The sequence below is a fragment of the Poecilia reticulata genome, chromosome 15, assembly GCF_904066995.2.
Source record: "Poecilia reticulata chromosome 15, P_reticulata-male-v2, whole genome shotgun sequence".
Taxonomy (NCBI): Eukaryota; Metazoa; Chordata; class Actinopteri; order Cyprinodontiformes; family Poeciliidae; genus Poecilia; species Poecilia reticulata.
The window spans coordinates 19,166,176-19,185,177 of record NC_088844.1 but is presented as its reverse complement, the minus strand read 5'-3'; the positions used below and the strand labels follow the sequence as shown (position 1 = coordinate 19,185,177).

Here is a 19,002-nt window from a genome sequence, read left to right as displayed (position 1 = left end):
GCCTGAGCAACACTGACCCAGCGACATTGAAGAAATAAAATCCCATAAACTAAATCCACATGAATTGGTGGGCGTCTCAGCAATCATAACATAACATTTTTTGCTTGACTGTATAACTGTTTAATTTATTGCACTGCATCACATTGTATCTAAGACATGTTCACTCATATAGATTAGATTACCGCATGCCCACTTACATTATGGTGCTGTCCCAGAGTGCACAGTACGGCTTCATTGTTCCCTGGAATACAAGAAAGGTGTAACAAATCTCAGTAAATCCCAAAGATAACTCATCATTTTCATCATCGCAGCACCATCATTATCACATACTTGTGTGTTTGTAAAATGTTAGTCTTCTAAAAATATAGTTAATGGATCACAGAAACCATAAATTAGATCATGGTTTGCACTACCAGAGCACCGCACAGTGAGACACATTTGATGATGCACTCAAATTTACTTGTGCTTGAACTCTTAAGATGCATAAAAAAGCTCTGGACCATAAAGAGGAATTGTCCTCGTAATTAACTGAATGCAGCTCCAGACACTCAGTGCTCGCAAATTAATTATCAAGTCATTTGACTGACACTGTCTGTCCTAAATTAAGACGATAGACAATGTGATCTTTGTAGAAGATTCAATAAAGGAATATCAAACATCTGTTTAAATAACACCAGGCAGAACACATGGCAGCCTCCATATAAAATGAGAAAATTCTAAAAAAAAAAAAAAAAAAATGCATGGGGTTATCGTTCAATTTCAAGCTACAGTGCTGGTCAAAAGTTTACATGTGCAGTATTAAGCATGAGTATGACAGCTGTTTAATTTTAAGCCTTGACGGATTTGTCTGAATGGTTCATTTTATTAACATGGATCAGTTAAATGAAAAACAAGAAATAGTTGCACAAGTCTGATTTAATTGCTCATTTTCTCTTATCCAAATGTGGTCAAATGTAACATATTACATAGACATATTTGACCCCTCTTCTTATCAACAATAATAGCATTAATTTTATTCATCATTAGTTGGTTCCCTCATAGCTTAGATCACACAATTTCAAAAGGGAGGAGGTTGGGATCATTTCACGAGATTAATGTTAGCCATTGTCTTGCAGGAGCAGCCAACTGCATAAACCATTTAAGTTAAAGTGTCCAACTCATATGAAAGGAGATTAGATAAAATGTAGAAAAAAAAAAATTAGGAACCACCATGGCTCACCCTGATTCTAAATCAGAAGATGCAGGAACACCAGTGTGACTTTCCACAGAGAAGTGGAAATGGAGAGACTGGTGTCTTTCTTAGACAAACGTTTGGTGCTATGAAGCTCAGTTATGATTTGCAGCAACCCAAATGGACTTATAGTTTTTATGAAACATTTTTTATTTTTATTTTTTTGTGAAATGAGACTTAGGAGACCTGTCCAGAATGAGTTAGGAATCATCAAGGACAGGGTTTCAAATATAAGAAGACTGCATTGTATTCTAAATTAATTACCAATTTGTATTCTTACTTTTGAAATTAATTTTAGGTATTACTTGCACCATCACTCCACACTGGAAATGGACAATGAAATTCTAGCAGTTAACATGCTTCAAAATTACTGTGGTGCTTACATTTGCCAGGTGAGCCAACTCAATCTCCAGGTGGGACTCAGTTGCCTTGGGCTCAGGTCTTATAGTCACAGCAATAACCTTGGAGTTCACAGCAGTGAGATTCCTGAGTAAAAAACACAGATTCATAAACGCGGTTACAAAATCCCTCCCGCTGCTTCTTTTTTGCCAAATTGCTTATTGGTATTCAAAACAAGTGTTTTTGTAAAAAAAAAATGTAAATCTATATAAGTTATCTTCTTTCTGTAATCAACAAAAAAAGCAATTACGTAAAGCTCAGCAAGAATCACAAACACCAAACCATAATCTGTGTTTTTAAAAAAATCTTGCTTTTAAAACTTTCCTTTACTTTTATTGTTTTCAGAAAGAACAAAATGTTTCCAGAACATTTTCAGCTGATAACACCAACATACTGAAAGAAAAGTTGAGCTAAGAGAACTGGTGGAGCTACTCCTTTTATTCAGTATTTTTCTGTATCTGCCTTTTGCCTGTGAAACAACTCTATTTTCAAGACTTAATTCTAAATGGACATCAATGAACAAAATTGCTCCATCCAGAATACACTTAAACTTCTGACATTTAGTTGCATAAAAGTTACTTGTTTTGTCAAAGCTTTGCATGCTCCAAAAGTGAAAAATGGAAACTATTCAACTCTAACAGTTCCTTCTTGATAAGCTTATCCCCTTGTCAGTATGGAAAGGGCAATCTGAAGTGGCCCATTATGGGTTTTCACACACACACTCAGGGCTGCTGCTGCTCTACTGCACAGCTGTGTTGACATGTCCTGGCATCACCGCTCTGTCCTTGGATATCAGTGCCAAAGTCTTGTTGTCTTGAAGCACTCCTCTGATGGTTATATGGCCCACCCTGCAGCTCTTCAAGACAATTGTGTCGCTCCTAATTAACAATATACTCCCTGCTACAGTGAATGTGTTTTATTTCCCAAATTAGAGCCAACAAAGTCCTCTAACGTTCTTCTTTAGCTTTGCTTAATAACCCCGCTCTCTGTGTGTCTCTCTCTTTTTCTCCCTCTATCTAAAGATATATATGTCTATCTATATAGCTATATACATACATACATACATACATACATACATACATACATACATACATACATACATACATACATACATACATACATACATACATACATACATACATACATACATACATACATACATACATACATACATACATACATACATACATACATACATACATACATACATACATACATACATACATAACCTATATTACTACTGTGTTACTACTGTATTACTGTGTGCGTGTGTATGTGTGTTTGTGCTTCCCTTACTTTGGTGAAGGTAGCATGAGTCCAAGGGTTTTGTAGAGAACCGTTCCCAAAATGAACACAGGTGATCCGTCCATGTCTGAAATAGAAAATGGGGAATCAGGTTAGGAGTTTAAAGATTTTTTTTAATCTATTCTTATCTATTTATTTATTTCAAACATGATTTTTTTCGATCTACCTGTTCTACCAGCTTGATTGAAAAAAAAGAGAAGAAGATAAACATTTTCTATAGGGTTTAAAAATTTGTAGAACATGACTCATGCTTCTATAAAATCTGCTTTCTGGAGTAAAGCAGCTGGGATTGCATAGACTCAGAGTCCTAATCAGTAATTTCCTTTGTTATGTTTGATTCATAACAGATAAGACTGATTAAACCAGTTGACAATTTTGCCTGGTTTTGGATTGGGATATGAAGTGGCAGCTGCAGCTGTTGAATTCATGCCATAAAAGGAGTGAAACAAATTCATGACTGAAAAAGAACAAGCAAGTTAACTTTTTTTTGTTGTTACATTTTCAATATACTTGAAAAAAATGTGCAGTGCAACATAAAGACAACAATAGCATCTGCTTAGGTAGGACTGACAGATCTTTGATAAAGGTTGTTTTTTTTTACATTTCTGTAAATGTTTAAAATTTGATGACAAATCAGACTTACACATAAAGACAGTCTGTATGGCTTTGAGTCTTGTAGAATAAAATTATTTGGACAGGAGGTGATGCAGCTCCATAAAATACTGGATGTGTTCAGTGATATACCTGCTGACTGGGAAACAAAGAGGCCCTTTGGGATGACCACTTTATCTTCCGAGTTCCTGGCCCAGTCAACCATGCCTTTACGACCTTTCATGGGGAAGTTGATGTCAGTCATCACAGACACGGCTGGAAGTCTCTGGATGCTGGCCACTGCAGAAACCAATAAAGAAATATAGATTACAGATGTTCTCCAGGGTATATATGAGTCTGAAGATCATTTCATGAGCAGTTAAACCAGATAAAAATAGGAGCGAAAACATTCCAGACTTTTCGCTTTCACAAAGCATAGAAAGAAACAAGCAAATATGAGCAAAAACCTGCCAAGCATTGTACTTATTTCTGTACAAAGATTCACATTAGACAAACCTGCAAATCCAACAGAAAGTCTAAAATCAAACTTAATACTTGCCCATCACAACTGGACGACAGGTAATCTCCCTAAATAACTCTCATTCTCTCATTTACCTGCAGTAAAGCTAAAGAAAAAAAAACCTTTTGTGTACTGAGGCAATAACAAGAAAAAATATCCCAGATTAACAAATAAAAGTCCTTAAATTTACAAGGGGGAAGGACAAAGCTGAACTGTTTTCTACCTGCTATCATATCAGGCTCCAGTCAGGTGGCGGCTCAGCAAGGGGGAAAGCTCTGGCTAATCCTACCATTGATGTAAAAACTCCATTGTTCATTGTGTTGTTCTGGTAGTACAATTTATATCCTGGCACGACTCCATGATTGAGGGGAATCTGTGACAGCGGAGGTGTGCCTGTGTATTTGGGATGATCCTATAGTGAGCGTGAAATCAGCGAGCACCAGGAGGCTTGTTCCTAGTGCCAGATGTTGAGAGCAGTGGTGGTAAGAGCGTGTTTATTTAGGCTTGTGGTGTTAGTCACAGGGCACACAATGAAAAATAACAATATCTTAGGAAAGCTGTGCTTTATGTTTTTTTTTTAGGCAATTCTACAAGTTATCGAAATATTTTGCATCTGCCATCTTGTGTTTGGAAGTTTAATAAGGGAAGTCATAGTACGTATATGATCAGTGCAAGATACTCATACTATTTTTTGTTTATTTAGATCATTTTCATTATATATAAACTTAATAAACATAGTGCTTAAAAAAGGGGGGTTTGTTACTTGTCTTTTTGTGTAACTAACATTAATAACCACACTATTTAAACTAAAATAAAACACATATAGCTAGGTTGCACTGTATGTTCACCATTTATCCTTTTTAAGATGTCTTATGCTTTATTGTGTGCTCTAAATGTTTTAAGCATTGAGAATAAGTTGCTGGATGAAAAGTATTTTGCAATCAAGGTTATTTAGCTAAAAGTAACAGGGCAGAAGATGGGACAGAAGTGGCAGCTACTATTTATCTGAGAGTCAAGAGGCTGCCATAAATAAGTGACAAAATGATACAGCAATGTCTTACTCAGCCAGATGCTTCTCACTTGGCTCCCACCAACGGATACACAAAACCATCAATTTCTCTAATCAAAATGGCCACTGTGAGAATATATTGGTGTGAGCTGAAATGATTATGTTTGTCTTCTAATGTGCATCATGTATCCCAGTATATATTAATTAGCCAATGATCTCCATGTAGGTCGCATGAATTACCAGGACCCATTTCGGTAGATTGAGTACTTTTCTAGATAAAATGCCATGCAAAGTTATTAACAAACATTTCTTTTTACACTTTGTCTCACTACCACCAAAAACTTCAAAGAATTGTACTGGGATTGTATTCAATTTTATTTTCTAGTAAAGGTTCTGTAAAAGGACTGGCCTGCACTCCCAATACATTTCTCTTGAACTGGTCAGTTCTCCAGTTAATGTTGTGGCAGGAGTTGATTTTAGAACCTAAATCTGATTTAAATGTCTCCACTACTATGCACATTCACTGAATGACAGGGTATGTTGTTTCAGGCAACTAAGTATTCATCATTGTGTAAATCATACACCTTCCCCTTCACATAGTGAACCACAGTTGCTGGAAGTGGTTCAAATCTTGGATATTGTGAGGAATACAAGTAAGAATCCACCCTCCTAAAGTCACACAGTAAATGTATGCATTCCATCCATGAATGAGTCTAGACCACAGTTCTCCTATTCCATTCTAGTAAGACACCATTCATTGTAGGGAAAGAAATGAAATGAGACCACAGGGACTTTTGATTCTCCAAGATGCTATGCAACAGAAATTAAAAGAACACAAAGGAACTCCACGGAAATAAAATATTACATAAACTCTGTAGTCAGACTCCAGAGACCAACAAGAGGAGATGTAAAGAAGACAAAAAATCAGTGTAGCAGAAAAGTCCATTACAGCTGCAAAGAATAACGTTGCTAATTTCACTTCCAATTTTACAGCCTTTCATCAGTAACTTGCATGGTATGTTTTTTTAAGAATGTTGCAAGGAACCGGCAAAGAGTGTTTTTTTTGTGATGATGCGCTACAGAAAAAAAAATAAATAAAAAACATGCCTCAGGGTACATAGTGCTAATCAAGCCTTACTCAAAGAGCTGCATGGCAGTGTCATGTCAGACATGATTATTTCAACTTCAAATACACAATTAATATGTTATGTTACTCTTGAAATAAACATTTGAACCAATAAATGTGCATTCAGAGTACTTTTAGCGGGTTCCTTCTCTCCTTTATTTTTGTGAAACTGGAATTGTCGGCGTCATAGGAATTTAGCACATTGAGACCACAGGATCAGTTTTAATTAAGATTATTGATTTGCAGTAATTTTACTGCCTTCAACCTTACCATCCTCCATTTATCCTAATTTAATGATGGTGGGGAAATTGACTCGGAGAGACAGCGGAGCGCTGGGATTATGTGTCCACATCGAGATGAGATAAGTGGTGAAATGAACTCAAAGGCAGCGGGTCTGGGAGGGGGGGAAGGGAGTTGATTCTTACCCAAGTTTCCGGTCATCAGATAGGCATTGTGGAAATCCTTCATGCCCAGTCCAACAATATGGATGAATTCCTCTATGACCTGCATGAGTTCCACTGCCGCAGGGTAGATCTGAACAAGATAAGAAGGACAAAAGGATACTAAAAAACGCTTCCATTTTCTTACAACTCAACACTGGCAAATGTTCGTTGAGAGATACTAACAAGCCCAAATACTGTTTGTTACACAGTTATACATAAGTTGAAACCAAATATTTAGATGCACTGCATAAAAGTAGAGATTAATCTTTTGTCTCTCTGTCAGGGACATTTTTTTTTCTGCTGTTCTAGACCAGTTTGGAGTACCAAAATTATTTCTATTAGCTAAATGTCATGAAAAGCAGAGCTAATGTTGTTTTCATTGTCTTCAAAGTCAAAAGTCAATTGTTTTGTAGCATTTGCCCTCAAAATGCAAACATGGCTAGGGTTTTCTTATGCAAACTTTGCAAAGTATTTTGCTGGAATTTTCCATCAGAGAAAACCTAAAATCCCATTTCTGAACCAAAGATGTCTGGACATTGATATTATGCTTTATCTTGCAAATAGGTGTTTGAACAAATTACTGTGGTGTCTTCAAGCAACTGTGAATTGTAACTATTGATAAATCCGACCAGTGGACATACACAATTTTCTTGCTGATTTTTATTTATTTTTTTTCTAAGATATGATGTCACACAATTGTGTTTATGTTGTGGTCTTACAAATAAAGCCGCAGCGGTGTGATGAGGTAACTCAAATGTGCTTTTCCTTATTCTGCTCTTCCTAGCTAAAACAAATTATATTAGTAAAAAGAACAACAATATATACAGACTTCTGAAAAGACAAACTAAAAATCATGAGATGCAGCTGGGATTGAACCACTGGGATTGACATCAGCAGCAGAACTGTAATCAGCGGCTTTGCCAGCACAGTTTCTGGTTGGCTTCTTCTTTTAAAGCCCCAGCCAAGTTAAGGGCAATTGCCTCTGTCCATGTGCCACCCGATGTGCCCTGGCACTAAGCACGAGCATGCAACATGGACAGGGACATGGCATGACCTGTAGCACAACTGGTCCAGTCAGCTGTGCTGTACAAATGAAGAATTTGAGGAATGTTACTCTAATAGATGGGTCGTAAATGTTTGGACCTCTCTTCTGAAAGAATCTAGGATTTCATGAATACTCCAATTTACATAAATGCAAATGTGTTGTGCATGAACATGTTTCAGACGACTCACAAACCAGTGATGCAACACATTTCAGTGCTAGACATGGTAGACACGGTTTATTTCAAATCATACACATATTAGTGCGTGACTTAGATAAATGTGTGAGCACACCTTGACATATGTGCTCACACATCTATCAAGGCGAGGCTAGACAAACCTTTGAGTGGCAATTAGCAATTTACACCCTGGTCTAAGCTCATATGGCACAAACACCCGAGGCAGGTATTCCAGGCACTCCTTTGTAACACCTTGTGCACTGTGTGTTTGCATGTGCTTCCACATGAGCTAGCAGTTAAGCCTGCTAAGTTGAACGTAGATGCTTAAGTCAAAAGCCTCTGACACAGCAAAGTGAAAGCCACAACGGGTTGGGGCTGAGGGTGGAGCGTCATATCGCCCCTTCTGACGCAGAGTGCAGTCATGTTCACTCTGCTCGTCTCCATGGTAACCGTAGGATGTGAAGGCAGCATGGGAAAATGGCTGCAGTGGAGGTTGTGTAGACAGAGCTCTTCCTTCGCTTGCCATGGTAACACTGACAAGAGGTGAATTTATAGTGATCTCTGCACAGAGCCAGCCCTGCAGCCAGTAAAAGCTCATAGTGAGGTGTGTCATGTAAGAGGAGTTTTATACCTCCACAGTGTGCAGCACATGTGTGGGTGCTGTGGAGACGGAGCTCACAAATGCAAGCAAAACCCACAAGTGAGAAGAACATTTCGCTGTGAAGTGTGAGTGTCGTCTGTTGAAATCAGGCAACGTCGCTGTCCAAACGCTGGGGTGATGAAACCAGACACGCACATTAATCACTACAAAAATAATTTATCTTGTCACATCTACATTCTCGGTGTTCAATCAGTGGCAAACATTTCCACAGTCTACATTTTCGCTAGTCTGTCCGTACCCGTCTCTGACGCATTCTGACTAATGAAACCGTTTGTTTATGAGCTCTTCTATCAGACAACATTTCGATGGGGGCTGGTAAACGGAGGCTCCAGTATGTAAACACCTAATTACTACCTGTATCGACAGCAAAGGCAGGCTCTCCGTGCACTGCTTAAAATTGCTTCAATTTCAGCTAAGCAAGGTAACTTTCAGTCAAGGGGGGTTAGGGGGGAGGTGAGAGGGGTAGAAGCCGGAGAGATCTGGCTTATTTCAAGGGAACAGCTTTGTCTTGATGTGTCAGAGCAGGTGACACCCTATTTCAGTCAGTTTACCACTGAAAGTGACACCTGAGCAGATGCCCTTTGCAGACCTGCGGTCATTGCAGATGGCGTCTCTGTTAGAGTCTGGACATGTGTGATTCCAGAATTGAAGATGTCTTAGACACTGGGGTAGTTTTCAAAACAAGATATGCCATCTCTCAAGAAGGGGGTTAGTGTCCAGGAGGGTTCCCAGCAGAAGTCCTGGGGTATCTTCTTTTATTTGTATTTACTTTTGTCAGGGTTGCAGTGTCAATGTCACACAAGAAAAGCGGGAGATTGGAGATGTGGCTGCTTTGCCTCAAGCTATAAAATGTCTGAATTGAGTGTGCATTTATTAAAATTCAACTTAAGCACTACTCTAATCACACGATGATCTGTGTGGGCTAGATAAAACAATGTGCATGCAGGAGGAATAAATCCTGCAGTGTTAATGGCTGGCCAGTTTCTATGACTGTGCTGCTGCCATCAAGTGGAAGTCTGCGGTACTGATTTTCTAAATGAGGCCAGATGTCAAGTCTGCTAAATGACCTCGCCTTCCGTTGAGGAGTAACTTCACTAAACACAACTGATTTTTATTTATCCTATTTTGGCTTTTATTTATCTGAGTTTTTTTTTTTTAAGATGGAATTTTAGATAGAGTGAGAAGCAATATTTCTGACAAAGTATACATGCAAGAATCTGAATTATTTAAGAGCACTGCACATTTGCTTACCTTTTGTGCATCTTCCCATTTCTCCTGATTTTCCTCCTCCAAGAGGTTGCTGATGATTTGAAAAAAGTTCTGTGGAAAATGATGAAAGGGGAAAATACATAACTCACCCACGCACAAGTATTACAGGCACTGCAGCAGGCTTACTTTTTAAAAATCATGACATTAGCACCACGAGCTCAAAAAGAGCTACACTAAATAATACACCACCGACATTTGCAAATGTGTATTAAAAAAAAAAGAAACATGGATTTCTATAAGGGGATAATGATGGTCCCTGCAGGGCTCAATAACACTGGAAAATGTGCAACTGGAACCATGTCGGTAAACAAATGGAGAAAAGATGAAATTCATGTTTCAGCTACAGCAGAAAAAAAAATACACCTTCCAATCTCCTGCAGCTTGCAGAGAACACTTATTGCTACAGGAGACAAGCACAAGCTGCAATAAGAAAAAAAAGGAGAGATGAAAGTGAATGTTTGAGCAGCTGTGCGGATTGTCTTCTTCAGCAGTGAAAAGCAGGGCCAGCTCGGGGTGCATGCCTACAGTAGTAATAGGACCCCTGTCTGATCTTTCGCCTTGTTATTTTGTCTGGTCTACAATATGCCGGAGGGAGTGGCTCTTTCTCTCTCCCTCTCTTGACACAGGCTATCTTGTTTTCTACTTGAATGCTTATGCTCCCTCTGGTGGTAATGTGCCCACTTTAACACTGCATTAGCGCACAGGCACATGGATGGGTTGGGCTTGCTGACTGCTCTCCCGCCTGCCCACACATATACACACTACAGAGCTCTCCTAATAACCAGAGATAGGATGTTCTCCTCATCCCATAGCTTTTCCGGGGCATGGGGAGAATTGGTTGAATTGGGGCCAGGTTCCACATCCATGGCCAAGACATTTGGGTTTCATTTCCACAGAAGATAGCAAGCATCACATTTATTGCAGCTGAGAGAGAGTGTTGATAAAACAGAGATCCAGGAAAATAGTATGTTTTAGTTTAAATATCACAGCTTTTGGAGAAGCAACTAAATAATGTATATATTTTTTTTATTATTAAATTTTTGAAAAAAAAAAATTATCATTAACTTTTTCCACATTATAACCCCAAGAATCAGTCTATTTTATCAGGATTTTATCTGACAGAATGAGATGCATTTGAAAATAATTTTGAGGTGAATTTCTGATCGCAAATTAAGGTATGAAAAATGTCTAAAGCTCTTTTATCTGATACCTATAACAGAATACTGTGGAAATAGTTACTTTGAGAAATCACTTTGTGAATAGAGTCTATCTGTGTGTAATCAAATGTCAGTACCAAATAAAAGTTTCTATTATAAGGACTACGCAACACAGTAAGTCAGGTGTAAAGCTGTGGCGCCTTGATCTATCTTGGTTTTATTTGTCACATGTGGTGTTTAGTATTTAGTTGCTCACAGATCATGACAAGTCAATGTCGAAACCCAGGACAACTATGCATAAACAAACAAACAAACTAACACTCTCTCCCGAAAGCAAGTTAGAGTGACTAACTTAACAGATGTGTTGAGAGAATATTCAGTAAACATAAAATATAATAATAACAACAACTATTATTATTATTATTATTATTATTATTATTATTATTATTATTATTATTAGCCATCTTCATATCTGCGTTTGGTTTAAGACAACCACCAACCATAAAAATTAGAGAACTTTGTAACAGCTTTGAACATCACAAAGCATTAATCAATGCATCATCAGAAAAAGGAAAGGGTGTAGCATAGATGTAAAGTTGGCAAAGCATGCCATTCATCTAATATCACAAGCTCAGCCTGCTGAGCAGTAGTAGCTAAGACACCAATGGCTTGGCTACTACCATTGGCTACATCAATGGTAGTAGCCATTGGGAGAGTCATTTTGAAACTAGACAAATTAATTTTGCACTTTTCATATGTGGTCTTAATACAAGAGTGGCAAGAAGAATGCAATTGTTGGAGCAAAACCAAAGAAAGTCAATTTGTAAGTTATAAGAAATGAAGGAGACACATGTGGAAGAAGGGATTCTGGTCAGGTGAGACTCATTGTAATAACCTTTTGGCCTATGTGCAAAACACTTGGTATGACACAACGTTACTCTGAACACCTCATGCCACCATGAAACATTACATATGCCACTTCATATGCCACAACTGCATCATATTGTGGAAATTATTTGGTAGAGACAGAAAAAGCTAGTGAGAGTTGATGCCAAGTTGGATACGGAGCAATTCTCAAAAAAAAAATGTTTCATGCAACAAAAGACCTTAGACTGGATTGACCTTCCAGCAGGACAAGGGATGTAAAAATACAGCCGGAGCAATGACAGAATAGTTTAGAGCAAATACTATTCATTGGTCGGAATGGAACAGACTAAAATTAGGTTGAGAATCTGTGACAAGACTTGAAAATGTATGTTCACAGAAGCTGCGCATCTAGTCTGTCTGACCTTGAGCTATCTTCTGAAGGAGAATAGGAAAGAATAAGGAATCATTTTCCAGATGTGTAAAGTCAGTGGAGACACTGCCCCCCACCCCCACCTCCCCCCCAAAAAATAAAAAAATCTGAACTGTAATTGAACTGGCTCTGTAGAGCTCAATACAGTGTAATGACACATTTAGCATTTTTATTTCTAAACAATTTTTAAAATCAAGTATGGGATCTGTATTACTTAATATCACTTTAAGCTGGTCTACCACAAAAAATGTAAGTAAAATCTCATTGAAGTTTGTTAATATAATGTAACAAGTTCTGTAAAAGTTAAATTGGCATTAATGCTTTGCAAGGAGGACCTTTTTATATATTTCAATTTATTCTATGCTAATTCCTTCTGCAGATTGCACAGGTACCATTTCTTATTTAATACATTATAAAGGCTCATTAGTCAGCAGATGCTCCACTGTGTGATGTGAAACTCACTATGAACTTCTAAATAATTCAACCATGAATTACTTCTACTTTTAAACAAATTGATTGCTACTTCTGTTGTCATTCACCTCCTCACATCTTTGTAAGGAATGGCATTAAAAGAAATTTGATAATGTAAAAAAGTGGAATAAGAACTTTATAAAAGGAATGATAGGAAGGAATTCATTTCCTCATTTACACACACGTAGATGTCTATAATATTCAAAATGTATTTCTTTGCTATTCAACTTTGCTGTAACCATAAATATCCCCAGGCACCAAAGCATGAACTGTAACACATATGCAGCCAGAAGGAGGCCTGAGAATCACGTCTTTGAAAATGGCACAACTTTCAGGGCATAAATTGTCTTATTGGAGATGGGGTGGAGCTTTAGCTATAATCTCTATCATCCTATTGACAAAAAGAGGATCAGACTGCAGTTAACCCCAGCATGATGAGATGAAACAGATTAGGATGTATCAAGATTCCTTGATATGATAAAGCCGCAAGGGGTATATGTGAGCCTTTGTGATATTTCAAACATATTAGAAATGGTTTTATCTGATATAATGCAGGGTTGAGCGAAAAAAAAAAATCCTTTATTGTCTATTTGATATATTTTGGCTGAAGAGATTCTCTACTTCTTATGTCAAACTTAAGTCGCTGGAGGACTTACTTGAACGTCATCTGAGGAAGGCTCGTAGCTCGCCCTCTTGAAGGTCTCTGTCACATTGCGAAGGATCTCCACTGATGAGAGCAGGTCACCGGCATAGAAGTTCCTCGGCTGGGTGTAGTTCAGCAGGTTCTTGGTAACCTTGGACATGCCGTCCCCCGCCAGAGTCCTCTGGCCCTTCGCAAGATGGCTCTGAACCTCCAAGAACAGGAGAAGAAAGAACTTGGGGCATCAGTGTCCTCTCGCCAGTTTGTAAGGCACACATGGAGCTACACGTTTAGAGTAAATGGAGTGCAAAAAATCGGGAAGAAAAGAGTCGACTCTTCAAGGCCCTTCATTTGACACTTATATCTAAGCTGGGCTGAAATGCTTTGTGCCTCACGGATGTTTTGAATTGAGCCAATATGAATAAAGGAGGTAACTGGAGCAGAAGACACATATTTAGGCAGAAACTGCATGGAGAAATTACATTTCACATCATTGCACAGGAATTATGTCCATAAATACATGCTCACAGGTGCAGGACAGTATGTGCTATCTCAGCCTTTGTAGATTATTTTCTTCTAGCAGTGAGGGGGGGGGGGGAATTATCTATTCTAGATAATGTACTACTGTGTTTTCAGACTATGCAGAGGAAACTTGCAAACTTATTTCCAAGTGGCTTTCAAAAAAACTAATGATTTTGGGGTGTAGAAAAAAGTGGAAAAGACAGAGGTCACATAAATTACTAGATTATTCTCCAATTCTCTCCTGCTTACAAGCTTGTTTTAAAGAACAAAAAGTTTACAATACAAATAACAAAATATAGCAAATTACATTCAGCCAATACATGTCATCAGCCTATTTCAGGGTGTTCAGAATAAGAACAGCGACGCAGATGAGAACATGCCACAAACCAGGCATGCCCAGGTCCAGTCCTTACAACTTTCAGATTCATCCCTGCTCCTATGCGCTGAGTATAAAGGCCGACTTCTCTTACTAGCAGTAACTCAGCTCTGCAGAGGCCTGCTAACGAGCCATTCATTTGATCAAGGTGTGTTGGAGTAGTTGTGACGGTAGCTCTCGAGGACTGGACTTGGGCACCCCTGCCATGAAACAACAAATCAAACAGTCTGATACCCAGACATTAAAAAGATAATACAACCAAATTTGTATTTTAATTTGGAGATTAACCACGTTCACCATCGAAAGTGGTTAATCTTTGGCTACAGTGTGATGAGATCAAGGGGGCGGGAAAACACTGGGGAGGTAATTTATGATCCATTGGACACAGAGGCTGTGAAAGGAAGCTGACTTTGCACCTACTGTTTGCTGCAAGTATCTGAATTCATTTGTTATGCATCGAGCGTAGCTGGGCTTCTCCCAAAAGGCCATGCCGCGGTGATCCAAAGAGCAGCGTCGACTAGTGGTGCCTGCAAGAGCGGAGGGGAGACGGCGACAGATTCAGAGAGCGGAATCAGAGAAGGAGGGATAAGAGCAGAGATGAGTAAGCACAGAGAACACAAAGAGAGGTAAGGGTATATGGGATTAGGGGGAAAGCATAGGAAGGCAGGAAGGCAATTGGGAGTGGTGGAATGGAAAGGGGAGAGACAAAAAGAACAGAGAGAAATATCTGTTTTTGTGAGAGAATTATCACTTTTTCCATGCTCATCTTATGTGCATGTAGTTCAAAAGCAAAATACCATGATTTTTGTTATCAGGGTTTGTGTGGAAAACAAATTGTGTTGTTATAGAAAGAGGAAACACAGGTAATCTGGCAAGAAAACAATGGCATTTAAGAATAACGTTGCTTTGCTTTAACAAACCACATAATCCGATTGCTTTTTATTAGTATTTTCCAGACCGTGTAGATACAGCTTTTAGCTTCGAGTCACAGCATGGAGCAGCTCAATAATAATAAATAAAAACTAGGTTATACCAAATTATCAATATGTACTGCAGACAAAATAAAACAATAACCTTAAGCAATAAAATAAACATTTCCAGGAAACATCTACATACCGATAACTGCTGCGTCATGTACAAGTTGAAAACAAACCCCTAAACAATTATTGTAATTATTGTTTTCTACTTGCTTAATGTTAACACTAAACCTTCACCAAACAGTGGCGGTAGCTTTAAGGTACCACACAGTTGAGTACTTTGTAATTTTTTATTTATTTATCTTTTTTACTATTCGGTTTGATAAAATTATTCAACTTCAAATAATCAATTTTCATTGTTGAGCTGATGAGACTCAGTTGTACTCATCCAAAAAGCTAATTAAATTACCTGCTGTGGTAATTGTGTCCCTACATAAAATTCTATTCCGGACCCCCTAACTCTAGCCATATTTGTCCGTCTGGCTTTTAAACAGTGACGTGGTTAACAGAAGAACAACCCAGTATCCACCCACATCACAGCGTATAGCCGACATAAGGGTCCAATATCACTAGGAGTGCACTTCACACGTCACCTTACTGCTTCAGCACAGGCACTTCATATCCTAAAGGAAAACTCCAGAGGTACAAAATATTTCCCTGGGTATCTGCACTTCAGTCAAGCTCTTTACTATTTCCTCTTCCTCCACACACACACACACACACACGCAAGCGCACTCACACACACACACACGCACACACACACACACACACACACACAGAATTAGATCCAAACCAGACCTCCAACACCCATTCTGCTCCACAGCCACAGCTTGGAGGTTTGTCTTAAATCTTAAACAGGCGCAAAACATTGTTACACCCTGGGAGCACCCATGCAGCACCATGAGCCAGCCCACAGGACAGTGTCACATGCCTTCTGCTTTATACTGCGCTAAGCATCTGTTTCCCTCTAAACTGGATTCTCCTGGGTGCTGTATGTCACATTTCAGCCATCAAAAGAATACTCTGAGGCTCCACGACTCGATGAAGTCACCAGAGGTGTATCATATTACAGCTTGATACCTGGAAATTAGGCATTCATTTAGTGGTCTAACGGTGACATTTCCAAATGTCACAGTTAACTAAGAGAGGCAACACACCATTCTCTGTGAGAATTGGCAAAAAAGACACAGAGTAAAGAAACAAAATTGAATCCCAGGTATGTTTTATATTATTTAAAAGAAGAGTTTAAATTAACAGAGAAATGTGTTGTCTTTTTTTTTTTTTGAAGATAAAATTTTTAATGACAGATGTTACTATTTGAGTCTTGCATCAACATGAATGACTAAGTTGTGGAATGTGGAAAATTGATCAGAAATTCCACAATGACAGATTCAAGGCAAAATTAATTTTTAATAGGAGAGACTGGACCAGAGACCGCTTCTGTGCATGAAAAGCTTTACGGAGAAAATATTTATACATTAGTTATAAGTGTGAACATCTGGTGTACGCATTACTGAGAGGAGAAGAAACATTTATTTTTCAGTTATTCAAAAAATGTCTCTCATTTTGCTTTGATCCATTTTCATGGTGGGATCATACAGGGTCAGCGGTGGAAAATCAAAACCTTGACATTGAGTCCTTACTAATAAGTCTTTCCAGCCTTGCATCATCTGTGAAGTACGTACAGTACCCTGCATATGAAATGTAGGTCAGTGGAGATGTGTTTGATCAAACTCAAGGCTGCACTCCACTACGACACTGACCTGTTACTGTCTTCCTTAGCAGTATACGGAGCATGGGTCCTTATTAAAGAGGAACTTTTGTACAAACAGCCTGTCCTCAAGATAAAAGACGCATTCAGAATTGATTAACAGAGCAGTGAGGGAGAGGGCAGGTCTTCAAAGTTTCGAGAAATATTTTTTGTAACCTTACCACGACAAATGGCGGAATATAAACATAAAAATTCTCTGGATGATGGAGAAAACTTTTCATGTCTTGGTGCTCAAAAGGTGGAAGCTAAATAGAAATACACACCATAACTGATATTATTTGGAAACTATTTTGAAAACTACTTATAGTTTTCTTCCCATTTCACTATTGTGAATGATTGTGATTGCAATCTACATATTGCTGACATGTAGATTTATGTCAGCAATATAGTATCATGGCGCGGAGTCAGAAAAGTGGTATAAACCATTTGCATGTGGCTGTACTGTTCCTATTAAATACTATTTTACACATATCAGCAATTACAAAATCTAACTATGCATATACATGTTAAAGAATGATGAAACATTTTGCTAAATGTGTAGTAGGTTTGGCTTCTTTTTCAACAACAGATTGTTTTATTTAGAAGAAAGGAACTTTACCCAATGAATAGTTTTTTTTATGATCCACTAAATGTATATAACACATGGACAACATGAGCATTGAAATAGTTTTTCTGCTTGTTTCATTTTGCTTTGTTAATTTCTTTCAACTTAGGTTTATCTAACACAAGATGATATATGCATATATATCATATGATATATATCCTTTATACTGTGCTACTTAGGAATATTCATTAAATAAAATAGAACATAAATCTATGTGCTGCATGTGTGAATCCTCGTTTTGTCTGTACTTCCTGTCTCTGACACCTCTTGTCATCTATGATCACCACGGCAGTGCTGATGGCCCTGCGCTCCTCCTGTGATGACCTTGATGATCCCACCGACAGGGAGTGAGGCTGTGGAAAAGCCCCTAAACATGACCGTACTATATTCATGTTTCACTGTTGTTCTTTCAGCTCAGTAGTTCAACCTTTTTTAGTCATGCTCTCAGACGTCACTGGAAAAAGTCAAAGGTTGTGTTTTTTTTTTTCTTTAATAGTTTCATAATGTGGACCCCTGTGAAAAAAACCTACTGACATTGAAAGTAAGATTAACGGCTTTACAAACAAATCTGACCTTACCTCAGCTGTAGTTAGTCATGATTTTTTTTTTCTGTGGTCTGTGCCAGCTTTGACAAGCAGAGGCACTGTGCTTAAATATGAAATATGTCTGCCATCCCCTGTTTTGCACTTCATCATAATACTGCTCAGAGATAAAGAAGTTCTCTGGCAAAGAGGTACGATAACAGTAGGAGCAAACGTATGTTTTGGTGCACTGCTCAAAAAAGTCTATCAGCATTGATTATTACAAAGAATATAGAGCTGAACTTCTCAGCTCCAAATTTTGTATTTCTTTAGACTCAAATCTCCAGGGTTCTTGGTCTTTTTCAGCTCATTAGAAAAAAAAAAAAAAAAAACGAAATACAAAATTTCAGGAAGGAATGAAGGATGGATGTATGTAAGTATGGTTGGATGGATGGGTGGGTGGGTGGATGGATGGAATGAAGCCTTGAAATACAAATATTTTCTGTAATCTGTATATTTTTATACCTTTCCAAACCTAGAAGAGAATTACCTCTAATTACAAACTTTTCCTGGTTGTATGGGAACTTATTAAAGTGCTCTCAATGAAAAAAAACAAATTCAAGTGCTAGATTTTGGCTGAATTTGGTCATTATGATATAACCTTTCCCCAAATCCAGGGTTAATGTTTCCCTTAACAAGTCCAAAATAAGTAAAAAGAAACACACACACACAGTACACACCCAAACCTACTGCAAGCACAGTGTCAAGCAGTTATTGACCATAAAACTAATGTCAAGCCTGAAAGTTAATGTCATTCTAGTAAATCTTCCTCTGCTTAACTTTGCCTCAGGTGAGCCATCTGTGAATAAGTGAGTTTGCAACCAGTTTGCCA

General features: G+C 38.2%; 1 protein-coding gene across 8 annotated transcripts in view; it reads right to left on the bottom strand.

The window, feature by feature from the left end:
* Positions 1-19,002, bottom strand: part of adgrb3 (adhesion G protein-coupled receptor B3) — a 124,165-nt gene that overhangs the window by 37,662 nt on the left and 67,501 nt on the right. For all 8 annotated transcript variants that reach the window (XM_081616666.1, XM_081616664.1, XM_008429850.3 and 5 more), the window contains 8 exons: positions 14,658-14,764; positions 13,356-13,550; positions 9,757-9,825; positions 6,607-6,715; positions 3,680-3,826; positions 2,927-3,002; positions 1,615-1,717; positions 198-241 (listed from right to left, as the gene is read on the bottom strand). In XM_081616666.1, the coding sequence (XP_081472792.1) occupies positions 198-241; positions 1,615-1,717; positions 2,927-3,002; positions 3,680-3,826; positions 6,607-6,715; positions 9,757-9,825; positions 13,356-13,550; positions 14,658-14,764 (850 nt within the window). The remainder of the gene's footprint in view (positions 1-197; positions 242-1,614; positions 1,718-2,926; positions 3,003-3,679; positions 3,827-6,606; positions 6,716-9,756; positions 9,826-13,355; positions 13,551-14,657; positions 14,765-19,002) is intronic.